Consider the following 17996-nt stretch of genomic DNA (forward strand, 5'->3'; position numbering starts at 1 on the left):
AGAAGCAGATACTAGCACAGGCTTAAAAGACAACTGTCCTGAATGAGAGGCAATTGTGGTATTAGACTCCTGCCTGGGCAGACATTAGCTATTATTATTGTTTGCTATTATTAGGAAGAGGTGCAATGTCTGAAAGGCAAAGATGGTTCTTCTAGACAATGCAACAGCTAAATACTATTACACTTTGATCTGGCTGTATGGCAAATTCTACAATCTGTATTGTGGAAAAAAATCCTGTTTCTTCTTTTCAAATTGTATTTAGTGAGCCAATGCTTAGAAACATTCAGAAATGGACAAATGCTGGGAGCAAATGAATACCAGGTAATGCTAACTGGTCTGTTACACTAGATGAATTAGAAAAGTTTACTGGTCTTGTCACTTGTAACATTGATTGAAGAAACCTATTCATAAAAAGTATGTGGCATATAGCTCCTGGGAGTTCTTCACTGAAATTGTGATCCCTAGATATAATGAGGTACCTTCAATTTTTACCAGAAAACTGAAAGGAAACAAAATTTATCTCAGGAAAAAAAGTCTTATCTAGCATCTTCACTACAGAATCCTTTTATAGAAAGTTGTCTGTCAGAAGGAATTTTTACCCGATGTGCATCTACCAACTGATGAGCAGTTGCTGTTTTTCAAAGCATGCTCTAAATTTATTCAATATGTCAAACAAGTCAGACAAATTGGGTCAGAAATTTTAGTTGACAGTAGACAACAAATATGTGGCAACAGGAAACATTTTCAATGGAGTCTCTTACCTGGGAAAAGAGGATACTAGAAGCAATAATGGTCATATTGAAGCCCATGAAACCACAGGTCAACAATGGCTACAATGTAACCTGAGCCAATTAATTTACATTCCTTGATCTTTCCTTGAGACTTGTAAAGTAAAAAGGGCGGCACTGTTGAAAGTATTAATCAAAGTGTAGAGAATGAGGACAAGTGAACAAAGACATACATAGGCCACTGCCTGAGACTGGTTCTGAAATCTACATAAAAGCCTCCAGTGACTTGGACTTCAGACTAGTGTAAGAAATCCAAGTCTGTAACTATTAGAATGCTCCATCCAAATGTTCAGATTTCAGCAGAGAACAACCCAAAGCCAAAGCCAGACACTGCCCTATTTTACAATAAGAGTGAGTTAGGAGTAGCTGTTCTTGACCAAAAGGTGAGGTGTTCCTCGGGAAAAGCAGCAAGTGACCTCCAGTCTCTCATTTCCAAGTGCCTTTCAGACACCTCAAACTTTTGCAGTCCAAGACCTTCATCACCTAGCGCCCCCTCCCAACCTTTAGGGTCTTCTTCCACCTCACTTCCCTGTCACGTACTCTTTGATCCAGGGACACTGGCTTCCTGATTGTTGCACAAACAAGACACTCCATCCTTCAGCTCTAGGCACTTTCTCATGGCTGTCCCTCAAGACTGGAATGCTCTACCTCTTCATCTCTGCCTCTTGGCTTCCCTGGCTTTCTTCAAATGCCAACTAAAATCTCAGGAGTGAAACAAGGATCACCACTATTATTCAATATTGTACTAGAAATGCAAAAAGAGAAGAAAAGGAAATTGAAGGAATTAGAATAGGCAAGGAAGAAACAAAACTATCACTCTTTGCAGATGATATAATGGTATACTTAGAGAACTAAAAAACTATTTGAAAGAATGAACAACTTTAGCAAAGTTGCAGGATATAAAATAAACTCACATAAATCAACAGCATTTCTATATATGACCAACAAAGTCCAGCAACAAGAGATAGAAAGAGAAATTCCATTGAAAATAATTAGACAATATAAAATACTTGGGAGTCTACCTGCCAAGGCAAACCCAGGAACTACATGAACACAATTACAAAACACTTCACACAAATAAAATCAGATATAAACAAATGGAAAAATATAAATTGCTCATAGGGAGGCTGTGCTAATAAAAATGACAATCCTACCCAAATTAATTTACCTATTCAGTGTCATACTGTAACGATTGGAATGATGTCACCTGCTGGAAACTTACTATAGAAGAGTTCTGCCCATGAAGCGAAGGTCTTTGAGGGCAAGACCAGGAGTCTTTTCTTTGGCGTCAGGAAGTGACGCGGGCTAGTGGGAGGAGGAAGGAAGAGACTGGTGCTCGGTCTGGGGCTCTTTCCTCTGGACTCTGGTGGAGAGCGGAGCTAGAAATGTGCTCTCCCTTTAATAGATAAGAATCTAGGCCTTTCTCTCTTTACCAAATTCTTATTCTCCTTAATAAATGCTTAAAAGTCTAACTCTTGCTAAAGCTTATAATTTATTGGCGACCACTCATTAGATATTTTAGACAGACTAGCTAGAATTTTAGCCCTTAACAATACCAAACTACCAAAAAATTATTTTGTAGAGCTAGAAAAAACAGTGATAAAATTCATATGGAAGAACAAAAAGTCAAGAATATCAAAGGAACTAATGAAAAAAAATGCCCAGGAAGGTGGGCTAGCTGTACCAAATCTGAAGCTCTACTATAAAGCGGCAGTCATCAAAACTATTTGGTACTGGCTAAGAAATAGAGTGGAAAATCAATAGAATAGGTTAGGCACAGGAGACTTTAGTAATGTACTGTTTGATAAACCCAGCTTCTGGGATAGGAACTCAGTATTTGACAAAAACTGCTGGGAAAACTAGAAGATAATATGGTAGAAACTAGGCATAGACCAACATCTTACACCTTATATTAAAATAAGGTCAAAATGGATACATGATTTAGACATAAAAGGCAATACCACAGGTAAATAAGGAGAGGAAGAAATAATTTACCTCTCAGATCTTTGGAAAGAACAGTTTATGACCAAACAAGGGATAGAGAATGTTATAAAATGCAAAATGGATGATTTTGAGTACATTAAATTAAAAAGTTTTTATACAAACAGAAGCAATGCATCCAAAATTGGAAGGGAGGCAGAAAGCTGGGAAACCATTTTTATAGCCAGTACTTCTGATAAAAGCCTCATTTCTAAATTATATTGGGAACTAGATCAAATTTATAAGACTCCAAGTCATTCTCCAATTGAGAAATGGTCAAAGAATGTGAACAGGCAGTTTTCTGATGAAGAAATCAAAGTTATCTATTGCCATATGAAAAAATGCTCTAAATGACTATTGATTAGAGAAATGCAAATTAAAACAACTCTGAGGTGCCACCTCACACCTATCAGATTGGCTAATATGACAAAAAAGGAAAATAATAAGTGTTGGAGAAGCTGTGGAAAAATTGGAACACTAATGCAATGTTGGTGGAGCTGTGAAATGATCCAACCATTCTGGAGAGCAATTTGTAACCATGCTCAAAAGGCTTTAAAACTATGCATACCCTTTGACCCAGCAATACCACTACTAGGTCTATATCCCAAAGAGATCATAAAAAAGGGAAAAGGTCCCACATGTACAAAAATATTCATAGCTGCTCTTTTTGTGGTAGCAAAGAAATGGAAATTATGGGGATGCCCAACAATTGGGGAATGGCTAAACAAGTTGTGGTAATGAATGTAATAGAATAATACTATTGTGCCATAAGAAATGATAAGCAGATGGATTTCAGAAAAACCTGGAAAGACTTACATGAATTGATGCTGAGTGAAATGAACAGAACCAAGAGAACATGATACACAGTATCAACAACATTTTGTGATGATCAGCTGTGATAGACTTAACTCTTCTCAGCAATACAATGATCCAAGACAATGCCAAAAGACTTATGGTGGACATGCTCTCCACATTCAGAAAAAAAAAACTATGGAGTCTGAATGCAGACTGAAGCAGACTATTTTCACTTTTGTTGTCACTTTTTTTGTTCTTGTTTATTCTTTCTTCCTTTTTCTTTTCCTTTTGTTCTGATTAAGGTGGAAATGTTTAACATGATAGTAATGTATAACCTATATCAAACTGCTTGCTGGCCTTGGGAGGGGGGAAGGAAGGGATGGTGGTAGAAAAATTTGGAACTCAAAAAATATCTTTAGGGGCAGCTAGGTGGCACAGTGGATAGAGCACCGGCCCTGGAGTCAGGAGTTCAAATCCGGCCTCAGACACTTAACACTTACTAGCTGTGTGACCCTGGGCAAGTCACTTAACCCCAATTGCCTTACTAAAAAAAAATTTTTATATATATATATATCTTTACATGTAATTGAGAAAAATTAAAAATTAAAATTAAAATAGACAAATATATGAATGAATGAATAAATAGACAAATAAGTGGAATCTCATCTTCCACAGAAAGCCTTTCCTTACCCTTCTTAATTCTAGGACTGTCTCCCTAGTATTTCCTTTTTATCTTGCATAGATTGTTTGTACATGCTTATTTGTGGAATCCCCCATTAGACTAGGATCTCCTTGAGGACAGGAACTGTCATTTGCTTCTCTCTGTATCCCCAGATTCTAGCATTTTCCATTTTTGTAATCTGCCAATCTGATGAGTAATCAATCAACAAATAAGCACTTATACATACAAGATAAATTGGAGATAATCAACAGAGGAAAGCAATAGCTTTAAGGGGGATCAGGAAAAGCTTTTCACAGAATATGGAATATTATCTGGGGTGTGAAGGAAGTAAGGGAAACCAAGAGGGTAGAGATGAGGAAGGAGGGCATTCTAGGTATGGGGGATAGCCAATGAAAATGAGCTGGGAAGCAGAAGAGTCTTGTGTTGGAGAAACAGCAAAGAGGTCAATGTTACCAAATGGCAAAACTGGGAGATAAGTAAGGTATAATAAGCAGGCTGGAAAGGTACAAGGTGGCCAGGTTGTAAAGGTCTTTGACTGACAAACAGGATTTTACATCTTATCTTGGAAGAGACAGAGGGCCACTAGAGTTTACTGAATAGAACCTCAGAGTCGTTTTTAATTTTCATTTCTCTTATTACATGGGACTTAGAGCATCTTTATGTGGTTAACGGTTATGGGTGTTGATAGCTTTTTTGGAAAACTGCCTATCTGTATCTTTCAAAAGCTGTCAATACTAGATGCTACAATTTCCTTGCCTCACTTTCCCCTGGACTTTTTATATTCAGGATTCTATTTCCAAGACTTCAATGAAACTGCTCCAAGATTACCAATTAATCACATCCAATAGCCTTATTTCAGTCTTTATCCTTTTGGATCTCTCTGCAGCATCTGGCCATGCTGACACTGCTCATCTGCTAAATTTCAAGAAGTGCCATCGGAGGAGCAGCTAGATGGAGCAGTGGATAGAGCATCAGCCCTGAAGTCAGGAGAACCCAAATTCAAATCCAGCCTCAGACACTTAACATTTACTGGCTGTGTGACCCTGGGCAAGTCACTTAACCCCAATTGCCTTACCAAAAAAAAAAAGTGCCATCTGAAAATCATGTAACTTAGTTAACACGTAATTCAAATCATTGTTATGCCCCTTATCCTTTGCTAAAGGATTTTTGAAAATTGTTAAGTTTAGGGCTGCGCAATTGCACCATTTAATAATAACCACTTGTAAATTATTTTGCAGTTGATATGGAAATACATTGTCCAAATCCAATTACTGACAAATATTTGTTAATTATAATTTTTCTTTTCTTTCTTTTTTTTAAATTATAAAAGTATTTTATTATTTTCCAGTTACATGTAGAGAGTTTTCAACATTTGTTTTTATAAGATTTCTAGTTTCAAATTTTTCTCCCTCCCTCCTCCCTCCCCAAGACAGCAAGTAATCTGATATAAGTTATATATGTACAATAACATGAAACATATTTCTGCATTAGTCATATTATAAGAGAAGAATCAGAACAAAAAGGAAAAACCTCAAAAAAGAAAAACAGCAGCACCAAAAACAAAAGAAATCGTATGGTTCAATCTGCATCCATATTCTAGATTTGGAGAGTCTTTTCCATCATGAGTCCTTTGGAACTGTTAAGTATTTTTTTTTAATAATTTTTTTGCCATCCAGAATAAACTAAGTAAAATATGCAACATGTGTAGGAGAAGAGCAGAGGTCAATTAACTCTCCAGTGAAACTCTCCAACTTGTAAAAGCACAGCAAATCACAGCACTGGAATTGTCAGGGCCATTAGAGGCCCACTAGTTCAAATTTCTAATTTTGTAAATGATGAAACTGAGACCCAAAGGAGAAAAGCCACTACTCCAAAGTCCCATAGCAAATTAATGGCAGTCAGGATCAAAATTCTCACAAAATTCAGGTTCCCTGACTCACAGTACTAATGTTCTTTCTACTATGCCAAGAAGCCTCTAAATGCAGCAGAAAATATATTCATCATTCCTTTGGTGAATGTAACAATAAAGAATGAACAGAGGGGGGCAGCTAGGTGGCACAGTGGATAAAGCACCAGCCCTGGATTCAGGAGAACCTGAGTTCAAATCCTGCCTCAGACACTTCACACTTACTAGCTGAGTGACCCTGGGCGAGTCATTTAACCCTCATTGTCCTGAAAAAAAAAAAAAATGAACAGAGCCAGAAGGAAGTACTTGAATCACTGCTTAAACAGTAGTTCTCACCCCTGTGCATCCACAACCTATAGTTATATTTTGCTCTTTAGTGGTTAAGGCAGATCTCATCTACTTTGAATATTTATAGTACATCACTGGCAACTTCACATTCAATTCTGAACACCTCCTCTCTCCCCCCTCTGACAGGAAAAAAATCAATAATCAAAGGCTTGAGTGTTTTGTTCGGCACTGTCTTGTTAATTTTATCAACTATAACCATTAGGATAAGAAGTAACTGTGTGATTTATAATAAAAACATAGTCCCAGGTAGAAGAACCTGTAGGTAACCAAATTATGATATAGTGGAGGGAAATTCCTGTGTTAGTCAACCTAAGAAGTAACTGTATTAATTAAAAGGAGTATAACTATAATCACTATAAGAAGTAACCATAATCATTATGATAGTGTGTGACTGTATTAATCACCTTTATAGTAAAACATAGTTGTTTACGCTGTTACCATAAGGGACTCCCCATTTCACAATGACCTACTGGAAGACCAAATTTACATAATAGCAGTTTGTTTCTTCTACTAGACAGCGACCAAGAAAACTATAAATATCTGAGAATTCTGCATCTTGGGGTTTCAGACCGTACTGGGCAAACTGCAGACACCAACTTATTTCTCTTAATAAAGGCTGGTTTCTTTGCCCAGAGAGGCTTCCCAGTTTCTTTTTTTATACCTTCCCTCAAACTCAGAAAGCAATCAATGTAAAGCTTCTCTAAGCCTCCATCCTGTAAGATTTCCCTTTGAGGAAGCTTTCATTTCAAACACAGGAAGACCTAACTGGCCTCCATTATCATTAACATTTACAATTTGCCTTCTCATCTTCATTTGGTGCCATCAACCCCTTCTAAAAAACAACCAGGTTAGTGGACAAAAATTCCATTTTCAGAGGCTCATCTAACTCTCCATACTGGATCTATGGATGACGTTGCAGAAACATCAATTCAACAGGAACAACAACAGACAGTCCTATGGGAAAGAGGCAGGACCATGGAGCAAAAAAGTACCAGTTTGTGGACTGGGGGACACCGCTGCCTCATAAAGATCAAGGAGCTGATTGGTTCTCCTGCCTCCAAACCCAGAGCTCTTCCCATTATGCTCTGTGTATAGCCTTACCCCCTAAAGTCCCTTGTCTATTAACATACAAATAGAAAGGTATTTGGGGCCCAAAAGAAGGTGCATAGCTTCAAGAAACAGTAAAATATATTTTATCAGGAATGACAATAAAGAATCTGGCTTAAAGAACAAGGTACAAAAATACCTGTACAAAGATAAAACAATCTGACAGAAGGCAAGAAGGCTACAGAAAGGTATGACACAAGTAAAGAGAAAATTCTAGCTGTGCATGTGGGTCAAGGGAAGGCCCATCGATCTTCTCAAATTGCAAATATACCAATCAGCCAACATTTACTGATCACCTCTATAAAAGATCATAGGATTTGAGCTGAAAGGGACCTGTAAACACAAGGTTCCTTTTCTACTTTTTATTGCCCTCTTATACTCTACTAAGCTATGATATTTTCACTTTCTCTTTCATGCCTCATTGCTTACGTGTAAACCCCGAGGGGAAGTGCCATGTATGCCACAAATTTCTTTATATTCTCTTAGGTGCCAAACATTTACGGATTTGGGGTCTGAAATCTATTAAACTCTAAAAATGCCTCACCTCTAAAAAGGCTTCCCTATCCATCCCAGGCTTAGCAAATGGAAGGGGTGTGTTTCATGGCATCACCCTTCTCTCCTCCTCATTCCACTAATTAAATGATTTGCCCAAATTTATTAAGTAGTAAGTACCAATTCAAACTTGAGTCTTCTGACTCCAAATTCAGATCAAATAAGATAATATCTGTCAAGTCCTTAGTATAGTGCCTGGAACATAGTAAGTAATTTTAAAATGCCTGTTTCCTTCCTCCTAAGTACACAAGAGACTGTACTAGTTTCCATTTTCATGAGTCACTGACCTTACACAACTTGATTGGGGAAAGCAACTGTCATATTAAAATAATTATAGAAAGGAATAACTGCTAAGTCTCAAATGAATGGCATAAATCATAACTGTTGCATTTCAGGGAGCAGAACCATTACTATGGGGTGGGATGGTCAAGAAAGGCCTCCCAGAGAAGATTTAAGTGAACTGATGCTGAGTGAAGTGAGCAGAACCAGGAGAACACTGTACACAGTAACAGCAACATTGTGTGATGATCAACTATGATAGACTTGGCTCTTCACAGCAGTGCAATGATCCAAGACAATTCCAAGGAACTCATGATGGTAAATGCTCTCCACATCTAGAGAAAGAACCATTGGAGTCTGAATGCAGATCCAAGTATAGTATTTTCACTTTTTATTTTTGTTTTTTCTTTCTTGTGGTTTTTCCCTTTTGTTCTGATTCTTTTTTCACAACATGACTGATGTAAAAATATGTTTAACATGATTGTACATTTATAACCTATATCAGATTGTGTGCTATCTTGGGGAGCGAAGGAGACCATTTTTTAACTCAAAATTTTACAAAAATGAATATTGAAAACTAAAAAAATACTATTACTTATTTTTAAAAGGGGGAGGAGGGTAGTCTCCCAGAGAAGGTAAAGCATTTGCAGTTCTACAGAGTATTAATTTCACACCTACCACATGTCTGGTCCCATGGAGAATACAAAAGGAGTATGGTCATGGTCTCTGCCTTCAAAAAATTTAAATGCAGGTATATACAGTAAGGACTGTAATACAAGAAGGTAGGAATGAAAGGGTACCTATCTCTAATGTTATTTTATATACACACACACACACACACACACACACACACATATAACCTATATCAGATTACCTACCATCTAGGGAAGGGAAAAAAATTTGAAATTGGAAATCTTATATAAACAAATGTTGAAAACGAAAATTAAAAAAGAAAAAGAAAAAAAAGAAAGGGTAGCTATCTCAAATATCTACTATCCTATAGAAATAACCAAATGACCAAGAGATATCTACTACCTACCTAAATTAAAGGACAGGAGATGAGGTTGGAGGAGGAAGGAAACTGATGGTTTAGAGAAGAGGGGGGAGTTAAAGGAGGGGAGCTAGAATTTACCCATTGCTTTCTTTGTTCTTTTTGGGAGATTAAGAATTAAGGGTTCAAGGTGAAATCAAATCAGAGGGCCCTTAGAAAGCATCTGGTCCCACCCAATTAGTTTACAAACTGAGAAACTGAAGTCCAGAGAGGGGAAGTAACTGGAGAGTGAAAGGGGAGAAAGGGAAGAACAGAACTAATGGAAAGAACCCCAATTCTGAAAGGGGGCAGTGTGAAAAGAGAAGATACGAACCCTGTGGGTGAACTGGGAGCCTCAGAGACACAAAGGCAACTCTCCCCCTATGAAAGTATGAGAGACCTCCTTTGAAATAAACTGGGGGAAGGGACCCACACCTACAGAAGAGGGCAAGGGAGGACATTGGGAAAGGAATATTATATTCTTAGAAGGGGTTGGGTTGTTTTTGTTTGGGTTCTTTTTTTAGAAATAAGGGAAAAGGTATTAGAGGTAGGGGGTTCAGAAGCAACCAAGAATAACAACAGAGCCTGTAAAAGGGGACCAGGGATACCTGGGGAGGGGGAGTGGTAGAGGGTGTGCTCTAAAAAGGAGAGTAGAGATCAATGACCACGGAGAGGTTTATCTGCAGAAAGTGCAATCAGTGGGGAGGGGTTGGTTTGGGGAGCCTGAAGAGAGGGAAAGTCTGGAAGTAGTGCCAGGGAAGGGGTCGCTATGATCTTGATAACTGGACTGCCTCTTTTTTCTCTGCAGGGCTGGGGTGAGAGGGTAACCACAGAGGGGGTGGCTCAGACAAGGGGCCATCATCATCACCCTCAAAACCAGAGGCTCCGTCTATGGCTGCCCAGGACTGCTCGACCCAGTTTTTTCCCTGCAGGGGGACTTGGGGTGAGGAGGGGAGGGGGAAGAGTACAAGAGTCGGGAGTTTCTAAGAAGCAGACCTTATCATCACCCTCAAAACTGGAGGCTCCCCCAGTAGCTCCTGGAGGACTGCCCAGTCTTTTCCCTGCAGGGTGGCTAGGGTGGGGTAGTACTGCGGGTGGGGTGCGGGAGGGGGACGGTGCGGACAGTGTTCAGATGAGGGGACATCAATATTATCCTAACTGGACACTCCCTCTGGGGCTCTGAGGACTCGGCTCTATCCTTTCAAAGGGGCTGGGGTACAATAATGGGGAGGGGTTTCGAAGATTAGCCATCACCATCCTCTTCCTATCTTGGGGAGGTTCTCTTCTTTCTGGGGTGCTGGGATTGAGGTGAAAGTATAGAACAGAGGGAGGGGTTTCAGATGGGGACCATCCCAATCCGCCCCCACTCCCTCCTGTCAAAGAGTGCCCTCCTCGGCTCTGCAGGGCTGCCCAGCTCTTTCTTCTTAAAGGGACTGGGGGCACAACTAGGGGGATGGGAGCCATCCCCACCCTACCCCTGTCTGGAGGCACCCTCCTTGGCTCTCCAGAGCTGTTGGGCTTTTTCTTTTCAGAGGAGCTGGGGGAACAATGGGGGGGATGGAGGGGGGGGATGGGGGATATTCCCATCCTCCCCCTGTGTGGGGGTGGGGGATTTGGATGGGGGCCATCCCTATCCTCCCACTGTCTAGGAGCACCCTCCTTGGTTCCCTGGGGGCTGCCCGGCTCTTTCTCTTCAGAAGGGTTGGGGGGGACAATGGAGGGGTTTGCATGGAGGCTATCCCCATCCTCCCCAAATCTGGGGGCGCCCTCCCTGGCTCTCCAGGAGCTACCCGGCTCTTTCTTTTCACAAGGGCTGGGAGTACAATAGGAAAGGGGGCTCTGATGGGGGACATCCCCATCGTCCCCTGGGGGGGGGTGTCAGCCATTCCCATCCTACCTGAGGGGAAGGGGGTGCTCGGCCATCCCCGTCTTCATGGGGCGGGGGCTCTGATGGGGGCCATCCCCGTCCTCATGGGGCGGGGGCTCGGCCCTCCCCGTGCTCCCCCGGCCTGGGGCGCCTCCCCGGCTCGCTCCTCCCGGGGGTCTCGGGGCTCACCTGTGCGCGGGGATACGCTGCGAGCTCATGCCTTTGCCCACCAGGAAGTGCACGTCGCTGAGCACCTCGTTGTTGAAGAGGAAGGCGAAGCGCTCCTTCACCGTGGGCTTCGTCGCCTGCCAGTTGTAGACGGGCTCGCGGTGCAGCACCAGCCCCGCCGCCGCCGCCGCCGCCCCCACGGCCCCGGGCGGGGCCGGAGCGGGGGCCGGGCCCGGGCCGGGGGCCGCCGCCGCCACGGCCGAGCCTGCCCCCGCCGCCGCCGCCGCCGCTGCCTGCGGCCTGGGCGGAGGCGGCCCCGGGCCCGACCGCGGCGGCGGAGGCGGAGGAGGCCGCGGCGGCGGCGGCGGAGGCCGAGGAGGCGGCGGAGGCGGCCGCCGGGTTTCCGGGGGCCGAGGCCGCGGCCGCCGCCACGGCGCAGTTATTGTAGCTCAGGCCCGTCCCGGGCCCGCCGCCGCCGCCGCCGCCGCCGTTGCCGTTGCTGCAGCCGTTCCCCACCCCCGGCGGGCAGGACGACAGGCCGCCGCCGCTCCCACCGGCCGCCATCTTGATTGGAAGCTGTTGCGGCAACGGCAGAGGCAACGGGCGGGCGGCGGCGGAGACGACGGCGGCGGCGGCGGAGGCGGCGGCGGTCGGAGTGTTTACAAATAGAGCCGGGCAGCAGCGGCGCATGGGAGCGCGGGGCGCGCGCGCCCTCCGCGGGAGGGGAAGGGGGGGGGCCAAGGGCGCGCGCGAATGAGGGGGGGCGGTGAGGGGAAGGGGGGCCCCCCCGCACGCCGCCGCGGAGGGGGGGGCGGGGGTGCCCCACGATAACCCTCGAAGGCGGGGCTTGGGGCGCGAGGCCGGGCTGGGGGCGGGGGGAGCGACTGAGGGGGCGCGCAGCTCGGGGGAGGGCACGAGGCCCGAGGCTTGCGCACACTGCAGTGGCGGGGGGGGGGGGGGGGGGTGTTGGGAGGAGAGGTGGCTGGGAGAGGCGCAGGGGCCGGGGCGGAGCCCCTTGTGGGACCGTTAGACGAGTGGCCGAGAGGGGCTGGGCGACCCTAGGGAAGCAGCAGTCCCATCCCCTACCCCCCAGCCCCCAGCCGGGGTGGTGAAGCCAGAGCCCTTTCTCCTACTCCCCGTGAGTCCTGGAACAATTCTCTTTCCCCATCACCCCGTGCCTCAGTTTCCCTATCCGCACAATAATGGGAATTGAACTAGAAGCTAGTTTTCAAGGTCCCATCAACCCCTTAAAAAAAAAAAAACCTACAAACTCATTTCAGTCACATTTACCTCCAGTCGTTCTCAACAAAAATCTTTTTTGACGAATTGTTGTTGGGGGCGGCTAGGTGCCGCAGTGGATAAAGCAGGGGCCCTGGATTCAGGAGTACCTGAGTTCAAATCCGCCTCAGACACTTGACACTTACTGTGTGACTCTGGGCAAGTCACTTAACCCCCATTGCCCCGCAAAAAAAAAAGAAGAAGAATTGTTGTTGTTGTTGTTGTTTTTAGTCCAGACCTGTGATCACAGGAAATCACAAGGGGGGAAAAATGTAAAGATATTTTGAGGCAGGTTGGAATCATTCTGAGGGATTTACCGAAAGAGATAGAGGCCGATTTACTTAGAAGAAAATAGGGGGAGGGGATTGCTTTACTAGGCATATTTGTTAAAAGGCTGCGTTTTTTCTAAGGGAGGTGGGAGGGAGAGAAAATAGATTTAAATGAACTAAATTAATAACAAAGAAAAAGGTGGAGAAACGTTTGGGATTCTTATCAAGGGAATATGCACCCCCTACAACATCTCTACAAAGCTCTTCCATGTGGGTGAATTCACTTGGATCTTTAAAATAATGTGTTATTGGGGAGGCAGCTCAGACAACAAAAGCTGTTCATGAAAACGATCCCAAAGTCTGCCTGGACCTCTACTTGTGCAAGAATTTCTTCAGCATCAGTAGATCCAAAAATAAGCATTTAATTAAGCACCTACTGTGTACCAATCATTGTGCTAAGTTCTGGAGACACAAAGAAAATGCAAAAGACAGTCCCTACCCTCAAGGAGCTCACTTTCTTTGTTTTGTTGTTTTTTTTTAGTGAGGCAATTGGGGTTAAGTGACTTGCCCAGGGTCACACAGCTAGTAAGTATTAAGTGTCTGAGGCCGGATTTGAACTCAGGTCCTCCTGAATCCAGGGCCAGTGCTTTATCCACTGCGCCACCTAGCTGCCCCAAGGAGCTCACTTTCTAATCGGAAGAGACAACATGCAAAAGAGCTACATGCCAAAGACAAAGTTTCATATTGAGCTAAGTCTTAAACCAGAGATTCCAAGAAGCCCAAGTCATGAGGGAAAGCATACTGATCATGGAGAAGAAGACACGGAGATGGGAGTGGAAAGTTGGTGGGAAATGGGACTTCTTTTTCTTTTTGTGCAGGTTAGACTTCCATCAACAGCTATGCCCGTGTCCTGCCTAATCTCCAGCCTTTGAAGGGAAGAGGAGTAGTGGAGCAGGGGTTCTTGGCTAACCAGCTGACTATGTGCCTCCCATCTCATACTGCACTTGTCTCTAATCCCCAACTTTCATTGGGAAAAGGAGTGTCACCCTTCACTTACACCTCCACTTACACCTGGTCATACCCTTCACTATCCAGTGATTCTAAATCCCCGTGGCACATCATCCAAACCCTATTTCCCCCACTCCACCCCAATTCCCCATTCCCATCCCCTTCAACCCTCCTACCTCAACGTTTCAACCAAACACCACCCAGCTCTTCCACAGTACCCTCTGAAATGTGTGGTCCATAAACAAACTTCTCTTCAGCATAAATCTTTTCTGTTCCCACTCTTCCCATCTACCAGCTTTTACTGAAATCTGACTCCCCTCAAATGCCAGACTCCCTGACTACCCTCTTTAGTCCTAGCTGTACCATCACTCATTCTCTTCAACTCACTGATTGAGGTGGGGGAGTTGGAATATTCCTTGTTCCCCATTGCTACTCGCCCTACCTCCATCACTCAGTAACTTCTCTTCCTTTGAGGTTTGTTCTGTTCATCTCTACCACTCAAGCAGAATCCTGTTGTCTACGTGATGTAGGAGGCAAAAAGGGATTAATAGAAAAACGCAAGACCCAAACTTTAATTCAGATATTAGCTCTAAAAGGGAGTCAGACCACAGTTAATGGATAACTTATGTTAGGTTCTCGTACCCATAGTGATCAACATCCATAACGGACCAGAACAGGTCAGGTCAAAATAACAATAAAGGAAAAAGACAACCTATAGAAATTCTAATGAAAAATGATTATATTTTGAAACTAGCCATGGGAATCAGAAAGAGACATGCGCAGAAAAGGCCAAATTTGTCCTCAGATTCACCTTATGACGTGTAAACCCCCAAAACACACCTCCACTGAAAAAGGTACCCGCCTCAGGGGTTGGTTGAGGACCCCCCAGGAACTCCAAATTAGGATAAGCCCTCCCTTGTAACACCCCTAGGTGGAGAATAGTATAATGAGTAGAACAGGCCCTCCCCTGTACCTCCCCAAGGTGGAGATTATTATAATGAGACTGATAATCAATTTATCTATACTATAAATATAACTGTCTTTTCTTTCACTATAGAAGAGATACCTTTCCACTTTTCTGGTATTCTCCCTGTGATCACTCACAGCATTGCAATAAAACTTGGTAAACTGGGTCACTGAGTTTTGTAATTCTTTTGGGATGACTCATGATCAATTGGACCCCAAATTTCCTGACCACATCATACAGACCCCCAGATCACTCCCCTTCTAAGTGGAAAAGTAGGAGGATTGGTTGTGTGAATGGAGTTAAGGGGATATAGACTGTTGATGTTATAAAGGGAAGAGAAGGGAATAAGCATTTAATAAACATCTTCTGTGTCAGGCACTGTGCTAAATTCAAAACTGGTCTCAGACACTAGCTGGGTGACCCTGGACAGGTCACTTAGCAGGTCTACCCCAGTTTTGAGTGCAGATCTTTCTGACTCCAGGTCCGACATTCTCTCTGCCGTGTTACCTTTATACAGAGAGATAGAGCTGACTTTACAGTAATCGAAATGACAAGATTTGGCAATTGCCTGTATACATAGAATGAATGAGTGAGGAGCTGAAGGTGACACCAAGATTTTGAGCCTGAGTGACTGGAGGATTGTTGTGCCATAACAATCAGAGAGAAGTTTGGAAGAGTTTGGTGGGAAAGAGGAGTTCTATTTTGGATAGATTGAATTGGAGATACCTTCTTGTTGAAAATGTCTCAGGCAGTTGATGATGCAGGACTGCAGCTCAGGGAAGTGGAAGGGTCTGGATTTATAGATCTGGGAATGCTCAGTGTAGGGGTGATAAGATCACCAAAGGAAAAAGTGTAGAGAGAGAACAGGGCCCCACAATGGGGCCTCAATAATGGAGACTGTGAAAGATTGGATCTAGGGGGCGGCTAGGTGGCGCAGTGGATAAAGCACCGGCCCTGGATTCAGGAGTACCTGAGTTCAAATCCGGCCTCAGACACTTGACACTTACTAGCTGTGTGACCCTGGGCAAGTCACTTAACCCCCATTACCCTGTAAAAATTTTAAAAAAAAGATTGGATCCAGCCTTCACCAGCCCCCCCCCAATTATGGGGGGCCCCCCACCTCCTGAAACAGCTACTTCTGGCAGGGAGTTCACATCAGAGCTAAGTCTACTTCTTTGCCACTCCTAGCCATAAATTCCAGTTCTGTCTTTTCAGGCCAGAACTTCCTTCTTCCATGTCAGATTCTTTCAAACCCTTGAAGATAACTATCATGCTCCACCTAAGTCTTCTCTCCTCCAGGCTAAGCATCTTTGGTGCCTTCAACAAACATTTAAATGCCTGCTTTGTGCAAGGCACTGTGTTAAAATGGAGGGGGAATGAGGGGTCACTAAAGCCCCTTCCAGCTCTGAAACTTTGCTCAGGTGGGAGCAAACAATAAAGCTGAAAGGGTAGAGTGTGACACTCAGAATATATTGAAACTAATAAGTCTGTGGCAATGCAGCTTTGCTCACAGAACCCTTGAGCTAGAAGTGCCTTTATAGAACACAAAAACTGAGTTCTTCAGTAATGTTTACAGAGAACACTGAGGATCAGAGAGTGAGACCAACTTGCCCAAGGTCACACAGCAAGTCAATGGTAGAACCAGGACTAGAACCCAGGTCCCCTTACTCCCAGGGCCAGATCTTTCCATTTCACTGAGCAGAGTCACCTCATTCTCATGCTATCTCCTACAGGGTAAAGGGATGTTTCAGGAATTAAGTGCTAAAGGAAAAAATACTAGTACTGAAGTAACATTTTGGGCAATTTAAAATTATTCTAAATCTAAGCTAGCTCTAGCTCAGGAGAGAAACATCCAAACTAGCGGTCTCCTCATTCTCTCTACCCCAAGATATTTCAAGGTAGTGTTTATAGAACTCTTTAACAAGGAATATAAAAAAACCAAGGAAGATATTATAATAACATGTTAAAACACAGTTTGAAGTTGATATTCCAGAACAATAGTCAGTGCTCTGTTTCTTCTTTGACCACTGTCCTCAAGTGTTCTGAAAAAAATCAAAGGAGCCTCCTCCTCTTTCTGAGAAATATTTTAATCATAGGGAAGAAAAAACTGCCCTTAGGTGGACTGTAATACAATTTCTTCAGGGGATGGGGAGACAAATTTAGGTTTGAATTTAATCGACTTCCTTATGATTTGTGGCTCAGCAAAATCCAACACCTATTTCTGTTGAAGATTGTTAAAAATCCAAAGCCCATTTCTATTGGGTTTGGTTTTTTTTTGGTGAGGCAATCGGGGCTAAGTGACTTGCCCAGGGTCACACAGCTAGTAAGTGTCAAGTATCTGAGGCTGGATTTGAACTTGGGTCCTCCTGACTCCAGGGCCAGTGCTCTATCCACTGTGCCACCTAGCTGCCCCCCATTTCTATTTTTTTAAAGCATAGGGATAAATGGACCTTTCCTTAATAGAGTAAATAGAATCTATTTAAATCCAAGAATAAGCATCATATGTAATAGAGAAAAGTTAAAAGCCTTTCCAATAAGATCAGAGTTAAAGCAAGGATGCCCATTATTACTGCTACTATTTAACAGTGTAAGAAATGCCAACTATAGCAATAAAACAAGAAAAATTAAGGGAATATACATAAAGAGGAAGCAAAGTTATCCATTGCGGGGGATACCCCAAGGGTATCCATTTTTATAGATGACATGATTTGCTTAGAAAACCCTTTGACTCAGCTCTACTATTACTAAATCTACTCGGCTTAGTACTCAGCTCTACTAAGTCAAAGAGCTCAAATAAAGGAAAAGAATGGGGGCAGCTAGGTGGCATAGTGGATAAAGCACAGGCCCTGGATTCAGGAGGACCTGAGTTCAAATCCAACCTCAGACACTTGACACTAGCTGGATGACGCTGGGTAAGTCACTTAACCTTCATTGCCCCACCAACAAAAAAAAAAAAAAAAAAGGAAAAGGAC

At 43.5% G+C, this 17996-nt stretch overlaps 1 protein-coding gene across 1 annotated transcript in view; it reads right to left on the minus strand.

Moving 5' to 3' along the window:
* Positions 1 to 12245, minus strand: part of BTBD2 (BTB domain containing 2) — a 55295-nt gene extending 43050 nt beyond the window's left edge. The window contains 2 exon segments of the mRNA XM_044001399.1: positions 11524 to 11774; positions 11776 to 12245. Of these exon segments, the coding sequence (XP_043857334.1) occupies positions 11524 to 11774; positions 11776 to 12192 (668 nt within the window). The 5' untranslated portion in view covers positions 12193 to 12245.
* Positions 12246 to 17996: the final 5751 nt, after the last annotated feature.

Source organism: Dromiciops gliroides, chromosome 1, assembly GCF_019393635.1.
Source record: "Dromiciops gliroides isolate mDroGli1 chromosome 1, mDroGli1.pri, whole genome shotgun sequence".
Lineage (NCBI taxonomy): Eukaryota > Metazoa > Chordata > Mammalia > Microbiotheria > Microbiotheriidae > Dromiciops > Dromiciops gliroides.